Source organism: Neofelis nebulosa, chromosome 7, assembly GCF_028018385.1.
Source record: "Neofelis nebulosa isolate mNeoNeb1 chromosome 7, mNeoNeb1.pri, whole genome shotgun sequence".
Classification (NCBI taxonomy): Eukaryota; Metazoa; Chordata; class Mammalia; order Carnivora; family Felidae; genus Neofelis; species Neofelis nebulosa.
Genome location: NC_080788.1, coordinates 134,458,777 through 134,479,889, shown reverse-complemented (window position 1 = coordinate 134,479,889; position 21,113 = coordinate 134,458,777). Strand labels below are relative to the sequence as shown.

Sequence of the window (21,113 nt, the reverse complement as noted above, 5' to 3'; positions counted from 1 at the left end):
TAAACACAATAGCAGAATAAAGTGAATGCCACCCACAGCCACTGCCGTGAAGTAAACAGAAGCCCACAAACCCCTGAGTCTTCTGATGCCAGTCAGCATGGATGAGGTTAGAGGTATGTATGACAACCCGGAGGCCTTCTTCGTACAGCAGTAACATCATTTTCCTTTAAAAACAGAAGAGAACAAAGGCATTAACTCTACTTTCAAAACACGTACTATTTTTCAGTGCAAATATCATGGCTAAAGGAATTTTTAAACTCTTCTGTTCCTCAAGCTTCTAATACTTATAATCTTCATTTCTTCTACACATTAAAATCCAAGTCTACTTAAGTGATGGGTAGAAAACCACCTTCCAAAATGCTCAGAGTATTGACAAGTGAACCTTTGCTATGTCCCACCCACATGGCCAATCCTGAGACTTTGAGCCCTTCCCCTCCAGTCTGGCCCTTTATCTATTCAGCATTATATGCTACTATCTGGGACAATGGGAATCTTCTTGTCCGGTGGTTTTCAAAGTGTGGTCACCATCTCCCACTACATCATGGCTAGCGTTTTTTAAGAAATGGTAATCAAGTTAGAAATTCTAAAATACACCGTAGATAATTAAGTAACTCTTGTTTCAGCACGGGAGTATGGACACGTGTAATAGACTGAAATGTACATGGTCTTTTCTAATGTGGGATGGACTTTAAATGCTTCACTGTCCTAGGACTGACATTTTCTCACACTCCACAGACGCCACACTTCTTCACCAATGTGTCTAGCCTGAAATAAGGCTTTCCTGTACTTCATTTACTCAAGTCAGACCCAGGTGAGTCTTCCCTTTGCCGTGGGCCTTCCTTCCCCAGGCCTCCAGTCATCAGAGTTCTCTTAATTCCAGCAAGATAAGGAACAGGAAACAAACCACTTTCTATTTGAAGCTGGGAGACTTTAGCTCCATTCATTAGTTGGAGACTGTATGATCCTAGGAAGTCATTCAGTGTACCTCAGTTTTTCACTTACAAAGTGAAGGATCAACCCCTTCCTTGCTGTGGTGTTGTTGCGAGAAGAAAACGTAACTAACATGCATTCTTGAAACCAACTCTCCCACAAGTGTATTTCCACGACTCCTTCGTTGCTTTATTATATCATCTACTACTACTTCAGGAGGCTTCCTGTCTTCCCAATGGTTTCCTAATTATTTCAGGAACCTAAGTTCTCTCAATATAACTAGAGACTCCTCAAGGCAGTAGCTCCACCTTCTATGCATTGGGGCCAAAATGCTACTCAATACCTACTGATGTCAGTTCAGGCATGGGGGGCAAAATGGACCACTGGTTCTCTCCAAATAACGCGAATACTTGGACAGGATAGGGTCAGCATAAGAAGGTATGGCAAAGAAAAGAGGAGATACATAGCTCTGGGCAAAATGAGAATTTAACCCAAGCCAGCAAACAGTAAGTTAATGCAAAGCTGGAGAACTGACAGCTGCTGAACCAATCTTTCCTCCATTTATGAAACGTGCTCCCCGAAATCTGGGCAGATTTACATACACAGTTGCCAAGTTAGCAGCTGACTGTAATTAAGACGACGACCAGTTATGAATTCAAGATGGAAGTTTCACAAATATTTCCATTAATCAAGGCATCAATTATCAGGAAAATCATGTACTGCTGTCAGTGAATCCCACCCAACAGAATCCTGAACTAATCTGAGGGGACCCAGATCCTCCTCAGACAAAATGGCATAAACTAATAAAATCACAAAAATGGATAAGGTAGAAGAAATGAGAGCACCCTTGGAGAAATGCTGACCTACATACTATCTGGTAAGTTGTGGGGGAAGCAAAAGGGACAATTCCCCAATCTGAAACCGTTCCTGTAAAGGGGCGAGACGACAGAGCTACGCAGAGCCCGTGTGCCAGGCCTTCCAGAGGCTCCACAGCACAGTCCTCACACCCGTCCTGAAGGCTCTCGCAGTCTCTGCTTGCAACCACATGGTCTATGGCTAGAAGGTAATGGGAATGATCAAGGTTCCCCAATGAGTCCAAAGAGCCTGTCTGGATCCCCTGTGCCTGGATCATCTCACTGGGCACGGCTTCAACAGGGAAGAACGGGCCACAGATCCTTCACACAACCGGTGTGTGAATGGATGGCTGGCTGGGACAGTGTGGTCTAGGCAAGATGAAGCAGGAAGTCATGTGTGCCGGGAGGCCTGGCTACAGCTGCCAGCAGAGAGAGGTGCCCTGCCCACCCCACAATCTGCCACTGGCTCCCAGTTAGGTGGAGACATTCACTGGCCAGCTGCTTTGGCTGCCCTCCTTCCCTGCTATGGATTCTCAGGGCCAGAGGCATTTTTCCTCCCAGCTCTGGGGGACATTGAAAAGCTTCCGAATTCTAAAGCACTGGGTGACAGGCCCTGGGACTGCGTGGCATCCTGCAGAAACCTGGAGCAAGAATGTTTATTGTACCTAACAGGACTACGACAGGGGCTACATTGTGGTCCCCTCCAGATGCCTTGTGCACAGTACATGGTCAATGCATGCTTGCTGAAGTGAATGTCATCTCAAAGACTATTTCCTGTTTACTGTGGTAACTACACACTGTCAAGTTGGGGAGGCACTTTATATCCCAGCACCACACAAGCCGGAAGGTCTCCTGTTTCTAAATCCTAGGTTTTCCCCTCTCTCACCAAAACACTACGAGCTGCGAGAACTATTAAGTCCCAAGACACGAGAACCATATTTCAATATAACAGGTATTTAATGAATGCCTGAAAAACTTTTTCTTAAAGTTTATTCATTTTGAAAGACAAAGTGAGCACACAAGCAGATAAGGGGCAGAAAGGAGGAGACACAGAATCCGTAGCAGACTCTGCGCCAGGAGGGCAGAGCCCGATGCAGGGCTTAACTCATGAACGGTGAGATCACAGCCTTAGCCAAGATCAAGCGTCACATGCTTCGTTGACTGGGCAACCCTGGCACCCCTCGTTAGAATTTTTTAAATGAGTCACTGAAAGTCACTAAGACCTGAGTTACAAAAAAAAAAAAAAAAAAAAAAAAAAAAAAGACAATTTTAATCTCCTAGAGATACTGGCATCTTAATATAAACTACACAGACCATGTGTCTGGGAAGGGCTCTGTTGTCATTACTTCTCTAGGCATTTACCACTCCAAGTGAGCAACTCTGTGGAGTGTAACCTGCTAAGTGTGTATGTGTGTAGCGGGGTTGGGGGGAGGGATGGGGAAGGAAAAGACCAAAGAAAAAAATGAGGTCAATTTTAGCAGTGAACAAATGAGAATTAAAACTTAAAATGGGTTTGGGACACCTGGGTGGCTTCGTCAGTTAAGCTGCCAGCTTGGAGCCTGCCTGGGATTCTCCTCTGCCTCTCCCCTGCTCACTCTCTCAAACTTACAAAAAAAAAAAAAAAAAAAAAAAAAAAAAAGGAGGAAAGAAAAGGAAGATGGAATTCGTAGGCTCCCCTCCTCCTCAGCGTGCAGGTGCAGTGTGATGATGCCCATGAAATGCCAACTGCTGGCAGAGAACATGTGGCCGGGGCAGAAAGCTGGCACTAAAGATCTAGTAAATCACGTCCAGGGCCCGAGTGAGTAACAGTATTTTAGAATCTGTATTTAATGCTAGGGTTCCAGCTAAGGGCAATGGACTAGGATCCATTTGGTGCAATCCATTACTGGTAGAATTGTCTACCCATGACAGGGTGACAACTGCCATCCACCACTCAGGTCTCTCGTGATGCAGGGCGGGGAGCCTAAGATGCCTATTCAGTCTATTCAAGGCTATTGTCTATTTTTGGCTGAAATTAGCACTGAGCTCACAGGATGCTATATGAGTAATTTATACCTGAGCTAAATGCTTAAGTTCACAATAATCCTCAAACCCTGTCCCGTTAGAGGCTACTGATTAGGGATAGTTGGTAAATAACATTTATCCAAGGGCATCTAAGAGCAGATAATGGAGGGCCGATATGTATCCTCTTAAAAAATGGCTCCATTCTTCCTGCTATGGTTCTATTTTAAGATAGACTGTATGCTTCAAACTGTACTTTGCCAAAGAATGGTGAACAGACGTCCTTATTTCAAGTCACCATAACATAAAGAAAACAATGGTCATACCAAGACTGAGGGCTAATTCCTCTTAGGAGATTGCTTGCCACCCTAGAGACTGATACCTGAAGGAATACATCTGCAACACCAACCCATTTCCACCGCTGGTCTAGAAGAGGCGGCTCTGTCCTGTTCTTTTGAAAACGCTTTCTAGCAAAATGTGATTTATACAAACAGGGACAACCATATCTTTTTCTTATTTATAGAATATGTAAAAAGTCTCAGCAAAACAGGAGTCAAACTGATCATTAGACACATGTCAGGTAGGAAGTAACAGAAGCTTTTCTTGTCTAGTTTATAAAATCTCAAAATTATTCCAAAACAAGTTTCTGATAGCGCTTGAGCAGAGACGGCATCAGCTTCTCCCGTCAACTTTGTAGAATAGTTTTTCTTTTCATCACAGCTGACCTAACAATATTCTATTGAATGCAACTCAGCATCTTAAGCAATCACCAGACCTTTTTTAAGTTGTGGAATCCACAGGAACATGACTGACACGTACAGTCATCCATAACCACAGACCACACAACCATAATCTATTCCCCACCCCCCAGTTGGCTGTAAGAAATGCCCTAAAGAGAAAGAAAGCAGAGACCGCATCATGGATTCAGACTTTCATGTTGAGAGCCAGAATCCAAGGACTTTGTCTTGAGACAGTGAACAGTTCCACTGTCTCTACTTCCTTATTGATAGCTTTTTCCCCCCTGGCAAAACTGTCAGCCCTAAGTTCCTTTAAGGGCACTTTTAGAAAAGCATCCTTTGCTCTACTAAAATCATACCCTCCCCATTTCAAAAAAAATTTGCTTACGTGTGGTGTGTTCCAAATGCAATATCCAACTTTGCCTAGGATAAAAAAAAAAAAAGAAGTTGAGTCACTTTTAATAAACTCAATATCCCTATCTATTGGAAATTAAGTTAGAAAAGATTCAGGACAACTTTGTTTTTACTGCCCTCTAGTGGAAAGGCCCTGGATTGACAATACAACTTTGAATAATCCTATCCAGTGAGGCTCATTAAAGTTAGCCAGAATGATTTTATACATACTGCATTTTAATAAAGTATTTTGAGACAGAGCATGAATGCGAAAGAGATGGGGGGAGAGAGGGGGAGGGGATGGGAGGCGGGGAGAGAGGGGGAGGGAGGGAGGCAGGGAATCCCAAGCAGGTTCCATACTGTCAGCACAGAACCCAATGCAGGGCTTGAACTCATGACCAATGAGATCATGACCCGAGCCCAAATCAGACACTTTCACTGAGCCACCCACCTGCCCTGACACATACCACATTTTTAATTACAATAATCAGAAACAAGAAGCCTGGTTTCTTTAGTTGAAAACAAAAAACAAAACAAAAGGCAAAACAAAACGAGAACCTATGCAAAGTTTTACAATTAGATATCTGGTTTAGACAGAAATTAAAGTTATCAAGAGTTTCCAGAGTACACTTAAAAGAACTAATATGGTAGCAGCACACATTATCATGTTACAAGTTGTCTTCTATTGGTAACATAGCAAGTGCTGAAAAGAGGTAACAATTTTCCTATTACAAAATGGTACCTTCACAAAGAGGGGTATTAAATTTAAATTTAAAACATTTTAACACCCAGTACAGCAAGACCTTAGTTAAGCAGAATGTGCCCCGAGATGTAGGCCATGAAAGAGTTAAACAGAAAGGCCCCAACAGTGAGGAACGCAGGTGGGACACAGATTGCATCTTCACAACTTTGCAAGACTTAAATCTCTAAGCCTCATCTTTTAAGTCTTTCTTCTCCTCTTTAAAATAAGGATACTGTTAGGGGATTCAGAATTTTAGGAGTAAATGACAATAACATGAAGTGCCTGGAAGAGAGGGCCTGAATGGGGGAAGCACTCTACAAATGGAAGAAAATACTATTAAAATCAAGCCCTCCACCCCAATAGGGCAGATGTGTGGACCTGTTTGCTGGAGGCAGAAATGGGCACCTGGAAGACACAAGTGAGTAGGACACAGCCTGTCTTGGGGTTGCTCAGACAGGTGGCCCCGCTCCGTACACTTTTAAACTCCGTGTTTAGGGATGCTCACAGACCAGAACCCATTTGTGTGGTCTGCCAAAGATGACAGGGAAAACCATAGGTCTTTAAAATTACAAAATTAGAATGAGGACTGCTTCTCTGTAAACTGATGATTAGCTCAGAAAGAGCAATGGTTGGGAGACTTGGCTTTTGAGTTTAGTTTTGCTGTAAGTTGTTGCCTCTCTGGCAAAATTTCAGTACAAGCACATGGATGATAATTTCAACAGGTAATAGTTAATGGGGCAAATGCACCAAATCCTTGGCTCAACAACCTAGTAAAGAAGACTATTAGCAATCCATCCTAAAGATGAACAAGTTAGGCTTGAAGAGGTTAAGTGATGGACTCCATGACGGTAGGTGGAGAACTGGGACAGAACCCAGGCGATATGACCTTGACCACCATAAGGCCTCAACCTCTGGCCCAGGCCCCACATATGCAAAATGTGAGTATCTGTTGATTCTGTGCCTGGTATGCCTCCATTTCATCAAATGACACTATGTTGCCAAAAAAACAAAATAGCCAAGAATTCATCTTATAGACAAGGTATAACGGTATTTTAACAAGTTATGATGGGGCCACAATCCTACACTTCAGACTCGAGCTGGGTGGGACCTTCTGAACAGCTCTTTGCAAGAGGTAAAGAACACAGTGGGTCGTCATGCCCTCTAGTGGCCGGCCTGGTACACGCCACCAGACATGCCCCACACCTGAACTTTCGTGATTCGGTACCTCGTATTTGAAAAACACTTTCTATGTCCACTGATTTCATCACTGGTTTTTAGGATTCCTTTGTTATTTTCTGTCCACTATTAATCTGATGAGAACTATCCTACTGCAGTTTAACCTCTTCTTGTTTTGGAAGCATAAGCACAACAATGGGATTTTACGCAACTTCGTAGCAGGGCTTATCTATGTAGAAGGTGAGCCACAAACATGTTGGGTAAAGGAATGCCGGTTTTAAAATTCCAACTGTAGAAAGTACTGTGGGTTATATCACAGGAAAAATCTGAGACAGGTTCCAGATTGATCAGATTGAGATTTCTCACTTTTAATGTTTAAAAATAACCACATATGCACAGGTAACATTTTGTAGTTGAAACATTAAAAGGAATTGGAACTCTTACGTTTTATACGGACAGGGACAGGAGAAAAGACACTGGAAAGAAAATGGGGAAAAAAAATAGGTTCTATGTAGTTCACTCTGGTCAGTGCACTCCAAGAGCAGAAACCTTGAGGCAATTTTACCATGGCAGGGAGACAAAGGGGCTTATGGGAGGGTCTTATCACGGCTGTTCACAAATGGACTGATGAGCCTCCTGAATAGCAAAGGTCAACATCACACCAGTCACTTCAGAACCACTATTTCCACAAGAAGGAAATCCTACTATGAAAAATTCTTGCTTCTCTCTCCCCAGTTTGCCTGCTTCTTGCATGAAGTGCCACACGTAATATTCTTTCAGGCATGGCATCAAAAGCAACCAGTTATGATCAAAGTCCAAGACTTACATTATATTTTTACGTACTGGCTGAAAAGCATTAGGACAGAATTAAGGAACTGTATCAAGAACCTGGCCAACTTTTTGGCCTTTTCTGCTTTGCTTTGGTCCCAGCGAACCAAACAGATATACCTGTTACAAGACCACTTAGTGTCCCCTCATTAAGTTTGGATCATTTCCATCACGACTCACACAGCTAGTTTTTTAACAGGCTTAATTTGTTCATCTGTCCAGTATAGACCTTGGATGCAATTCAGGTGGAACATTTGAGAGGACTACAGGTCAACTGTCAGCAGCAGCTAACACCAGTCAGATAAGTCGTCAAAATAAAAAGTTTCAAGTTGCACTCACAGAAAACAACAGCCACTGAATTGCATCCAGATAACCTGGTCAGGTTCGAGGACACTGGCAAACTAGATGCAAACAGGAGTACCAGCAGGTTGGGGAAAGATTGGGATTGTTACAACTAAAGAATGCTTGAACCTGGAAGAAAACTAAGGTACAATGGAGAACTTTAAATACAAACATCAGTCACCTCTGCAAGAAGATTTCTTTTATGTGGCTCCAGAGATGGGAAGTCAGGACCCACGTATGAAAAGTAAAAGGAAATGCTGAAGATTAAATTTTCTGTGTCAACTTGGCTAGGTCACAATACCCACACATTTGGTCACATGTTGCCATGAAGTATTTTAGATGAGGTTAACAGCTTTAATATTTTGAAGTTTTTGTGAGAGAGAGACAGAGTGCAAGTGGGGGAGAGGCAGAGAGAGAGCGCATGAGAGAGAGAGAGAGAGAGAGAGAATCCGAAGCAGGTTCCAGGCTCAGGCCTGTTGGCACAGAGCCCAAAGTGAGGCTCTAACTCACAAACTGCAAGATCATGACCTGAGCCAAAGTCAGACACTCAACTAACTGAGCCACCCAGGCGCCCCTAGATGAGGTTAACATTTAAGTTAATAGACCAAATGCAATAGATTACTCTTTGTTTGGGACCTCAACCAGTCTGTTGAAGGCTTAAGTGAAGGACCAACTCCCTCAAGGCAGAGAGAATTCAGTCTCCAGACTGTCTTTGGACTTAAGCTGTGGCATTACTTTTCTCAGTCTCCAGCCTGCAGGCTTACCCTTACAAGATTTGGGCTTGCCAGGCCCCACAATCATGCGAGCCAGTTCTTTTAAAATAAGTCTTTCTGCACAAACATACCCTATGGGTTCTGTTCCTCTGGAGAACCTAATACTGAGATACCAGGTCAACATAAAGAAATATCCTTCCGACACAGGGCTACCCACACACAAGACAGGTTATCCCAGGAAGCCTTTAAGCCAAGGCTAGACAAGTATCTGTTGGTGAAGGAGAAAAGATTCTTGCCCTTAGATGGGTGGACAGACTCAATGTCTACATGTCCTTCTAACAGAGTAAGCATGATTGCAAACAGAAGTAGCTCACCTGGCAGAGGGAAATGTTTTCATAAGGCTTGGCCTGGGCATTTAAGTGAGCCTTGGCTTCTCGTTTATCTCCATGCACAAGCAGGATTGGTTTCTTCCTGAAAGGAGATCAGAAATATTTAGAATACATCTTTTCTAAAGCTGGACTCTTGGCCAGTTAAGGAATGCTAGTTTCCTTACCACACGTGTTTCTGGCCTTAGTGGTAGTTGAGTACGGAGCTGAGGACAGAACTAACAGAGTACTACTAATGAGTTAATCTTCACTAACCAGTGACCTTTACAATGGGGTCATGTGGCCTGATCCCGAAACTCTGTTGCGACCCAGAGATGTTGTGACTCCAGAAAATTCCTAATTATCCTCTTTGGTCCAAAATAACACAGTTTGCTCTGTATTCATGGGTTCAGGCTTAGACAGATTAAAAGATAAACAATTATTGTTATCTAGTATGCTCTTTTCTTTCCCTTCCTTTGGACCAAGTCAAAGAGCATTTCCTCATTAGACTTATATTTACTCAACTCCTGTGTACTAGGTACTATCCTAGTCCCGGGAGATACAACAGTGAACAAGCCTAGGTCCACGGCATGATGCAGACTCATTGAGAGGTGGTTATGTTTCAGTGAAACAAGGCATCATCTTGTGACCAAGTGCAGCTCAATGAAATTTAAGTGTTGTGTGGGACTTCTAGGAGGCTGCTCAGAGGGAGCAGAGCTGGGATGTGGCCCTTTTGTCCTTTTTCCTTCCTGCCACTTGGAACACAGACCGGTGACCTGGAGCTCTGGGTGCCATCCTGGACCATGAAGGCATCTGAAGACATGCACCAGGATGGTGGGACAGAAAGACAGAATGGGTGGCTAAGTCCCTGAGAACCATGGCAGCCCCGAAATCCAGACCACGAATGTCTACCATCTAGACTTGTTAGGCTGGAGAAGTTTTTTCCTCTCATTTAAGCCACAGTTATTTTTGCTTTTCTGTTACATGCAGCTAAAACTAATTCTTTGTGTCACAGGTCAAATACAAGCTTTTGATGGTCCAAGCCGCTTGGGAAATTTCAATAGCATTTTACCTACTATTACTAGAGGTCTCCAGAATCTAATGTCCTAAATGCACCAAGGACTTTGAGGACCCTTACGGTCATTTTCCTGTAGGAAAATTCCTACATTCCTCCATTCCACCTGCTGCTATGGGACTCTGCTAGGTGAATGTCAGAAACAAGACAGGTGGCAGGTGACTGTGTGATGCTATCTTTATTTTGTTTGCACTGCCTAACACCAGGCTAAGGAACTGTGAACAACACTGAAAAATCCATCACTTCCATAATCTGGATAAAGGAAGGTTCTAAGACTCCCTTCATTAGCTCCTCAACTACAGGAATCATCATTTGCAAAGCAAAGATTCTTTGAACACTGGTGTGCTAAGTGCAGCATGGCATGCTTCCAAGTCTAGAAAGCAGGTTGCCAATGATCTTTTCCTTCACACTAATGTCAAAGTTTTCTTATTTAGGTTGGCATTTGTCCTTCTGTGCTTCTGGACACAACAAGACAAATGCAAAAATTTGTATTAGGAATGCATGTGATTAGTTAGAAGAGCTCAACAAATGCTGTTTTCCCTACCTAACTCTGATTTTGTATGCTTAATAGTTTCAAAAGATACTCTAAGATGAACAGCAGTTGCTTGAGAAATGCTAATCTTGTGTTTTAATGTCCCATTACAGTTACAATTTTATCAGTCATATTGTGGTACTCACCTGAACTGTGGTGGATACTGTTTTATGAGCCAGTCCACATCAAAGCAGTAGTTAAACTAGACAGGGAAAGAAAAGGAATGGAGTTACGGGTAATTCAGCCAAGCAATCTGTAATGAGAATAGTTTGGCAACTGAATTGAAGGTAACTCTAGACTAGTCAACTCCAAGTATTTACAAACCTGGACATTGATGCTGGAGTACTCAAACCTAAAATACATCTTGAAGGCAATACCCAATGCAAGGGATCTGAATCAGTGGAGTAATGCGAGAGAAAACAGGGTCTGAGGCAAGGATCCTGCATGCTTTGGCAGTATTTGTATTTCTAAATAGTCTTACTATGTATTTTCAACAGCCTCAGATTAATTTAAGTAAAAGGGCTTACGGATTTATCCCTTTTCCCCTAGGTAATTATAAACGAGGCCTTTTACAAAGGAACATTTTCTTTCAGCCTAACTTATGAGCTAGCTTTGTGAATAGGCCTCTGGGACTGGACACTCACTAGGCTTATAACAATTCTATCTTGACTCCAAGTTCTGCACTGAACTTACCTGTGGGGACTCCTCCCCATGCCTTGGTAATCCTTGGCCCTCTACCTGGACGTAGCACCTCAGTCTAGCTAAGAGAACACAAATTCACCCCATGTTCCATCTGGAGACTAGGATTTCAGAGGTCAAGCTGAACAGAAACCATTCAGACAGCTTTGCTTTCTTCATGGATGTGACTGGTTTTCTATCTGAGAGCCTGGAATCATGAACGTAATTCATCAACACAAGGGGACCAGCTCTATAAAGGAGGAACAATCAAACATGCCGAAGTAACTGTAACTTCTACTCCATTCTTTTTGGTAAGTGTAGGAAACCCTTTTCTAAATTCAATCACACGACTTGGCCTTCACCCACCTACCCAAACCTCCCCAGGAGTTTGGTCCCTGGTTTCCCAGGGACCAGAGTCCCAGGAGATTAACTGTGTCCCCAAAAGTCTCTCAGGCTGGAATTTCCAAAGTGACTTCTTGTCCAGTCCTTGTAACCCTTGTATCAGGAGAGCGAGAAGCTCTCCTGATAGAGGCATCCTTGCTCCATGCTGATGGCTGGATACCAAAACTGTGGCTCTTGGTGCCAGGCTCCTGGTATATGCCATCTTGGGGACCCTGCACAGGACTGAGATAGGACCTCATATTTTCCCGTAAAGTTCTTTATCCCTTTTCATCCAAAGAAAAAGCTTCACCATAAACTCACCTGAGCTGAAGACAGAAGCGTCCCAAATAGAGGGGATAAAATATCTGAGAAGACAAAATGTTTATGTCTAATAAATGATAAAAATCTGGTAAAAATCACAATTGATTTAGTCATGGACAGTCAAAATTTGGCTGAGAGAACAGTGAACTGAGCAATGACTACAAAACTAGACTTTAATGCTCCCTAAAACTCAAGAGAAAATTTCTGAGCTATTTATTGAGTTTTAACAAAATACAACATAAAACTAAAACCTCCAATTTCAGAACACAATGACTGATCAATTCTAGAAATTGCCAATAACGACAATAATGACGTGTTGTTCTTTCCAGATTCTAGTTTTTATCTCCTTCAATATTCAAGTCCCTCTCTGAGAAACCTCCCAACCCACGACTAGCAAGACCATCTTCTGCAGCCTGAGAGTACCTACTTCCTCACCTACAACTCCAAGCTCTCATTTCTAGCATTCCAGCTCATCTCCAAGGGGTCCCACGTCAATCTTTCCAACTAGAATTCAAGTAAGATCAAAAAGGTCACTTCTCATAAACTGTACCAGGAGAGGAATTACACAGTCATTACCACCAACTGCCGCATTTGTACAGGACCTATTAGGTGCCAAGTACTGTTCTTATCATGTCCATGGTGTTGACAGTGGATTTTGTGGAGGTGGAGTTGGTCATTCCCCTTTTGTGGAGGGGTCATCTCCCCTTAGAAGGCTGTTCATGGCCACAGAGCTAGGAAGGGCCAGTCAGAATCTGAAGCCAGGCTGCTATCTGGCTTCAGCACTTGTACTCTTAACCATCAAACTGCCTGAGGATTAAAAATAGGCTCCTTTATTTGACCCATGCTTATTGAGTCCCTCCTGTCACATGTCAGCAACATGCTGGGGTACAAAGATTTCAGCAGTACCCTTAAGGAAGCTATCTTTACGAAAGAGGTATACACAAGGAATGTACTGCAATTTCTTGATGGCATCCCGTATTTCGCCCCTCCTAGACTTTGAGAATTTGCTAGAATGCCTCAGAGAACTCAGGAAAGCGTGTTACTTACTAGACTACTAGGTTAGTATAAAAGGATACAACTCAGGAACAGCCAGATGAAAGATGCATAGAGCAAAGTAGGGGGCAAGGGGTGTGTCCCGTCCACCTCCATGTGTTCACCAACCTGGAAGCTCTCCAAACCTCTTCACAGGTTTTTTTTTAAGATGGTGGCTTCATTAGACAGGCATGACTGATGAAATCATTGGCCATTAGTGATTAACGCCCGCCATCCTCTCCCCACTTCCTTGGAGATAAGGGGCAGGACTCAAAGTTCCAACTTTAATGACACAGTTGGTTCCCCTTGGCAATTAGTCCTCTATTCTTAGGGCTTTCCAAAAGTCACCTCATTGACCCAGGATTGATTGAAAGGGGCTTGTTACGAGTAACTGAAGACCCTTCCTTGACCTTTATTACTTTAGAGCTGTTGGAGGAGCCTGGGACAAAAACCAAGTACAACCAGGAATGAAGACCAAATACATACACATCATAACATCACATAGAGACACCGTGGGAAATAAGCAAACCAAGCAAAAACTATCTTTGGATTCAGAACTGCAATCTATTTGCATGCTGGTGGTTTTTTTTTTTTTGCTGGTGTTCTTTTTAATTCTTCACCAGGAACCAAGACCTGGCTTCCAAGCAGTGGTTCTCAAACCTGACTGGGTATTAGAATCCCCTGAAAAGCTTCTTAACACATCGCAGGTCCTGCTCCCACAGTGGGACTCAATGAACCTGGGTGAAGCCCGAATTTGCATTCTTAAGTTTTAGGAGATTCTACCACTGCTCATCCATGGACCAAAGAACTGCTGTCAAGCATTTGCTATTGCATGAAAGTAGTAAGTTTCATCTTTACAAGTTCACACAATGTTTAGAATTGTCTAAATATTCCAACTGGATGGAGCAACACCATGATTTCCTGACCCAAGGAAACAGCTTACAGTCAAACTAATGCATTTGCTTGTCAAAATGCTTTTTTCCCCTGAAAGTAGCTAAGACTGCTACTAACTTAGAGGGTTCTTGGAGACCATTCTGGGTTACCCTCCTTGTTTTGCCATGGGGGACCCTCTTAAGTGCAGTCTGACAGCTCCTGGACACCCAGCATCCACTTACCCTTGATGTGGAGGGCTCCAGAGTTATCCTTTGGCTCAATGCCCGAGACTCTAGTGAGGTAAAATCGGAAGGGGTTCCCTTTATCCAACATGTCCCAAATGTCTTGGCCTTCCCCTGAAGTTTCATACTCCTCTTCCTCCTCCTCGAGCCTGTGGTGTGCAGGAGGGGTGGGATTTCCAGGTCTTTGGGCAGCACTGTCTTTAGAAGAGATGCCTCTCTCCTCTTTGACCACAATGTTCTTAGCCTGCTTCTGCCGGGTTTCTGGTTGCAGCTCATCATCGCTGCTAGAGAGACACCAACCCAGGTCTTCCTGGGAACCACTCCTTTGCCTTTTGGGAGGTGAAACTTCTGAAACTGAATCTGCGTTGCTGAATTTCATGGGTGATCTTTTCCTTCTATGGGCAGCTTTCCTAGCCTCAGAACAGGTGTATCTTGGCTCATTTGCTGCTCCCTGCCCAGCATGAGGGAGGGAAAAAGTAGAGGGCTTGTCTAGTTTTGGCTTTTCGTCTTCACTTTCATCACTACTGGATATTGTCCACTTTCCATAATCGCCTTCCTGAGACATAGTTCTGGAAATAAAAGACAAACACTGTTTTTCCATTCTCTAGGCCACTGACAAACTTGCTCTCAAATTCCCTGTCAGTGTGAGTTTCTGCAACACGCACAGCACACTTGACACTCAGATGCTGAACCACATAACTAACATCAGCTGTTTTGCAGGTGTTCAGACACACGTTACCAGATTTTGCTACAGGACTTTGGCAAATAAAGTGACAGCAAAAATCCTACTCACCTTCTCCTTTTGACCCAGACCTTGTCCTTGGAAGCCTGAGGAAAAGAGTGGGGGCCAAACTTCAAAAATCAAAATGTTCATTCTTGACCCTGAATCTTTTAAACTGGTGGGTGCTTGAGGTTAAGATAATTTAATGAATTTCAAGAGTAATTCTGACTATTCAAATTTTTGAGGTTAAATTGGAGTTTACAAATTTATCCTTCACCCAAGCATGGAGCCCACAGGACTTTAGCAATTCCTACTCCCCTAAAGCTACTTACCATTAAGCTTAACAAAATTCTCAAGACCGTGTCAAATGATCAATTCTGTATATACATTATATAGAATTACTACCATGAGGACCCAGCCATCATATTGGCATTGACCTACATCAAACTATTAAAGTCCACAGAGAATTTATGCTGAAGCAAAACACTCCTTTACTCGACCAGAGTCGAATTTCTACTTTTTAAAAAATGTTTATTTTGAAAGAGAAAGGGGGAGAGAGAGACAGAAAGTGCACACACGTGGGGGAGGGGCAGAGAGGGAGGGAGAATCCCAAGCAGGCTTCGCTGTCAGCATAAAGCCCAACTCCAGGCAGGCTCGATCTCACCAACCTTGAGATCACGACCTGAGTCAAAATTAAGAGCCAGATGCTTAACTGACTGAGCCACTCAGGTGCCCCCAATTTCTATTTTAAGAGGAAAACATATGAACTACTTTTGGTTTTGCTACCTACAAAATCTCACCAATTCATGTGTAAAGACCTATCTAAGTACATTTTCCAGATAGCTCAAGGACAGCTCCTTAGTGGGTTCTTTAAACAACAACAACAACAAAAACCAAAAAACAAAACCATTCTCATACAAGACCCAAAGAAAAACTGAACCTAAGAGTCTGTGCTCAAATTGTCAACATTTCTCTTTTTAAGAAACTGAGGTCACATATCCGAGTACACCAACATGGACTGTAGCACTCTGTTCACAGGACCCCCAGCCTTCCCCCCAAAATCCCCAAAACCTTAATTCTACACCAAAAAACTTGCAAATGATTATACTTTCAGGTTTCAAGCTAAAAAGGTTTAAGTAGGCCCTTAACCAAGGTGGGGCCTGAATCCATGACCCCAAGATCAAGAGTTGAGTGCTCTACCAAATGAGTCAGCCAGGTGGCTATCAAGCTGATGTATTTAAGGTATTTATCACCTATCACAATTTCTTTTTAAAATTTTTTTGAGTGCACATGCACTCACATACATGCGTAAGCAAGAGAGCAGCACAGAGAAGGGGACAGAGGATCCAAAAAGGATTCAGCACTGATAGGAGAGAACCCAATGTGGGGTTCAAACCCACGTGAGATCATGACCTGAGCTGAAGTCGACGCTCAACCCAATGAGCCACCCAGGTGCCTCTCATTTTTTCAATTAATGACCAGTTAAGCTAAGTTTCTCCTATAATTTACCTATTTCTGAGGTGTTTTTAAAGCAGTGTGTTTACACAATGATTTGACCTGTTCTTCAGAGCTCAGGGTACCTATTAATATCACCTGCTATGGCTGTTTTACAAAGCCCCAGGGACTGTAGACCTCGCTTTGCTCTTGTACTAGTGGCCCTAGACTCCGAGTCTAAGTCTTTTGCTTTCTGAAACTGCTCTGTCCAGCCTACTTCTAAATTGTTAGAACTGAGAATAAGCTTTTCCCCTAAATGGTTTCTAGTCTGCTAAGAGTTAAGAAACCAGGGGCGCCTGGGTGGCTCAGTCGGTTAAGCATCTGACTTCAACTTAGGTCATGATCTCACAGTTCGTGAGTTCAAGCCCTGCATCGGGCTCTGTGCTGTCAGCTGACAGCCCGGAGCCTGCTTCAGATTCTATGTCTCCTTCTCTCTCTGCTCCTCCCCACTCACGCTCTCTTTCTCCTTCAAAAATTAAAAAAAAAGAAAGAAACCAAATAACCAAACTTGTTAGAACTATTCGAGTTAACAGGATCTTAGCCATGTTTTCCTCATGAAAGCTATTTAGACACTTACTACCAAACACATTTAACCAGCTCAGATTTTTAAAATCTTGTTTTCAACTTTAGTTTCTCTTGTGTTCTAGACTCTTGGAGGCTGCTGGATAGAGGTATTTATGCTCTCACAATTCACTCTGAACTGAAGGAACTTTGAAGGAATGACTGTTGTGCCCCATTTTGTGACTTTAAAAAGTTTAAGAATAGGACCACCTCCTTAGGAAGAACCGTTAGCTCTAGCTTTCAATGAATTCTCAAACAGCAGTAAAGCTAGGCACTCAGTAATAAAATCTTCAATTAAGAGTCCTCAGAGGCTGTTCTTTTTCAATTCCTTCTTATTCTAGAACAGTTTTTAGGTGAGAAAGGGTTCAGCTTCCAGCCTAAGTTGTATGCAGACACCTTAGAGCCTACAACTATTCCTCTCCCAGATTAATTACATCTAAATTAAGTGGAATTTAAGAGTCCAGAGAACTCTGTAGGGAAGATACTCCTCTTCAGTGACCCAGCTATTTTGAATCCTGAAGTGTTCTAGAAAAAGTAGCTAAAACCGCAAACTTCAGGATTATTCTGATCTACTTTTTCTAGAACACATGGAGGAAGGAGAAAGACCATTCCCCCAAAAGTAGGAGGCATAGATTAAGTTTTGAAAAAGACATTTTCTAAAGAAAAAAAAAGTTTTTATCTGCTGTACACATGGTTTAAGTTTTAAATTGGCTCACACTCAAAAGTAGGAGCTGTTTATGGGGCACCTGGGTGGCTCAGTTGATTGAGCATCCGACTTCAGCTCAGGTCATGATCTCGCGGTCTGTGAGTTCGAGCCCACGTCAGACTCTGTGCTGACGGCTCAGAGCCTGGAGCCTGTTTCAGATTCTGTGTATACCTCTCTCTCTGCCCCTCCCCCGTTCGTGCTCTGTCTGTCAAAAATAAAATAAACATTAAAAAAAAAATTTTTTTTTAAAAAAAATTTTTTTTTTTCAATGTTTTTTATTTATTTTTGGGACAGAGAGAGACAGAGCATGAACGGGGGAGGGGCAGAGAGAGAGGGAGACACAGAATCGGAAACAGGCTCCAGGCTCCGAGCCGTCAGCCCAGAGCCTGACGCGGGGCTCGAACTCACGGACCGCGAGATCGTGACCTGGCTGAAGTCGGACGCTTAACCGACTGCGCCACCCAGGCGCCCCAAAATTTTTTTTTTTTTAAAGTAGAGCTGTTTAGTCATTAAAGGCAAAACACCTTTGGAATTAAAATAAAACACAAAACATAACAAGTCATTACATCCAGCAGGTTACCAAGCTCTTCATGAAATCAAGGTGTTTAGCCTGATGAGGAGGAGTGGTTGAAACTTCAAGATCAGGAATTTACTTTGGAGGACTCGGTCTGGTTCCAGTATCAGAATTTTACTTCTCTGCCACACAGGCATTCTCCAAGCCATTTTGTTATCAAGTTATAGTGTTACAAAGATAGAACTCAAGAGGAATCCTTCAATTGTTTATCGTTGGTCTTCCCTGGGCAGTGACTGGCACAGGTCTGACATCACAATTCGGGTAAATGGTGTCGCAGAAATGAGACAACTGCAATACAGATGGGCCAATTCTGAGACCCAACATCCACTCGGGTCTGCAAAGAGCAGGGTTTCCCGAAGTGAAGGTGACTGGGACGGACACGAACAACAGTAACATCACATTATAAAAGTACTTCCCTTGGGGCACCTGGGTGGCCCTGTTACCCATCCTACTCTGGACTTCGGCTCAGGTCATCCCACAGTTTGAGAGTTCGAACCCCTGGGCTCTGCATAGACAGTGCAGAGCCTGCCTGGGTTTCTTTCTCTCCCTCTCTGACCCTTCCCCTCTGCTCATGCACACACGTGCTCGCTCTCAAAAATGAACATTAAATCAAAATAACTCAAACAATGAAGAAGTACCTCCCTTTTCCATTCCTGTCTCTTTGACAGAGTTGTAGTGTTGCAGAAATGCCTCAAGAGACTTTGGGCTCTTCTGCAGGCACCAGGACTTTTTTTTTTTAAACCACAAAGTACCTTCTAACTTCGTTTCATTTACACCAAAATAAAGCTTAATTTTAAATATTCACGTGAAATTGTATTCTAATGCACACTTTCAACAACAGTGCTGGTATTACAAGGGAGACAAAAACCGGGGAGGGTGCAGGCAAACGTGTGACCAAAATACTGACGGAAATAGGGCAAACAGCATTAGGCTACATTGCCAAGGAGGATGAAAATTGCACATTCTCCCACCCAATGCTAACTGCGAACACTAGAGATTCTTATGGGGGGTGGGGAGGGCTGTGGACGCAAATGCATACTCCTCTCAAAGCTGCTAGCTCCTCCTCTCCCCCCCCCAACCCCACCACACCAGACCCAACTGGGGCATATCTTTTCTGCACTCCAGCAGCTCCTTGCAGAATGTGCAGACCCTCAGGAGAGTATAGGGGTCAGGCTTCTCAACAAAGGCCCTGTGTGGGCCACCCCTGGGCAAACATGGACCCCCATCTCAAATCCAGTCATTACTAGGTGGTCAATGTGCAATTGGGCAGGTTACTTTACTGCTGAGACAGTTTCCTCCTCCATAAAGTGTGTATCCATAAAGTATCATACAGACCTCCCAGAATTCACTCTTACAACAGATCCTTATCGAACAGCTACTATAGGCCAAGCACTGGGAATAACGAGTTAACACAAACTCTTTTTGCCCTACAAGGACTAATATTTGGGCGGGGGGGGGGGGGGGGGGGGGAGAAGAACCCAGAAAAAACAAGCTGTCTTTCCAGACACTCACAGCATTTTTCAAGTAGCAGAGAATAACAGAGACATAATTACTTTGGAATACTCTCTGGATAAATAACACTTAAGTGATATCTGGAGCATGAAAAAAACCCAGCGGAAGGTGGTATTCCAAGTAGAGGGAATCCAACTTGATAAAGCCTGGAGGTGGGAACAAAGCTGTAATAGCTCCTAAAGCAGACAAAAGGATTTGGGCAAAGCAGGCAGTAGTTCTGGATGAAGGGAGTGGGGAATTAAATCAAGTGTTAAAGATTCTAGATTTCAGTCTAAAGGGAGAGAGCCCACTGAAATGCTTTGATAAGCAGGGGGAGTACCCTGGTCCAACTTTTTTTTTTTTTTTAACATTTATTTTTGAAAGAGATACCGAGTGCAAGCGGGAGAGGGAGAGGGGGAGAGGAGAGGGGGAGAGAGGAGAGAGGGAGAGGGGGAGAGGGGGGAGAGGGGGGAGAGGAGAGGGGGGAGAAAGAAAAAGTATCAGAAGCAGGCTCAGGCTCCGAGCTGTCAGCACAGAGCCCGACGCGGGCAAGATCACGATCCGAACGGAAGTCGGACGCTTAACCGACTGAGCCACCCAGACGCCCCTCGACTTACCCTTTTAGTACACGACGTTCCCTAATTGGGGGTGAACAATTTGGAGACGACCCCGGGAGTGAGGCGGCAGGGGCGGTGGGGATGCAGTGAAGCGGACTGATTCGGGGGACGCCGCGGCAGTAACGACAGGGGCTACCCCCTCCGTGCGCCGACCTCGGGCCAAGCACCCTTCGAAGCTCTCTGCCGGGAATAAACTCCGTTCGCGCTCGCACCAAGCCTCCGCGAAGGCCCGCCACTAACTGTCTTCATGGAGGGAGCAGCCGAGCCCAGGAAAGTTCAGGGCCTGACACAGGATCAGCGCCCCCACCGGCGCCAGCATCACCACCTGCGGACACCACCCACCTACCGCAGGGAGAAGCCGAAGTGAGAACCCGAGCGCGGGGACCCCTCACACCCACACTCCCCGCCGGACCCTGCTCTCCGCGGCGCCCAACAGGTTCTCGGATTGAGGAAGCCGAGGCCCGGGAGTGGACGTTCCCCAGGGTCTTGCCCAGCTACCCCCGCTTCTCTCAGATTCCACCTCCCGCCCCGCCGGGCCCCAGAATTCCCGGGACCAGAGCCCCAGCACCGCGACCAGGCCGGAAGGAGCAGGGTCTCGCCAGCCCGGCTCCCGCAACAGTCGAACACGCACCTGAAACTTCCACGGCCCACAGCCACCAAGATCCGCGCCTTCTCAACCGCGGCGCGCGCCTGCGCGCGGTTTAAACCCTCCCGGCCGAGGCTCGCACCTCTTG

The 21,113-nt window shown here is 44.2% G+C and overlaps 1 protein-coding gene across 6 annotated transcripts in view; it reads right to left on the bottom strand.

Annotated features, from left to right (window-relative positions):
* Positions 1-21,113, bottom strand: part of TDP1 (tyrosyl-DNA phosphodiesterase 1) — a 95,225-nt gene extending 74,112 nt beyond the window's left edge. For 3 of the 6 annotated variants that reach the window (XM_058739980.1, XM_058739979.1, XM_058739984.1), the window contains exons 1-8: positions 21,011-21,113; positions 20,380-20,721; positions 14,216-14,784; positions 12,069-12,112; positions 10,835-10,890; positions 9,091-9,187; positions 4,911-4,945; positions 72-164 (exon numbers count right to left, since the gene is read on the bottom strand). In XM_058739980.1, the coding sequence (XP_058595963.1) occupies positions 72-164; positions 4,911-4,945; positions 9,091-9,187; positions 10,835-10,890; positions 12,069-12,112; positions 14,216-14,780 (890 nt within the window). In that variant the 5' untranslated portion in view covers positions 14,781-14,784; positions 20,380-20,721; positions 21,011-21,113. Of the gene's footprint in view, positions 1-71; positions 165-4,910; positions 4,946-9,090; positions 9,188-10,834; positions 10,891-12,068; positions 12,113-14,215; positions 14,785-17,707; positions 17,849-20,379; positions 20,829-21,010 lie in introns of those variants that run through there. The other 3 variants (XM_058739982.1, XM_058739981.1, XM_058739983.1) reach the window with 3 other exon arrangements.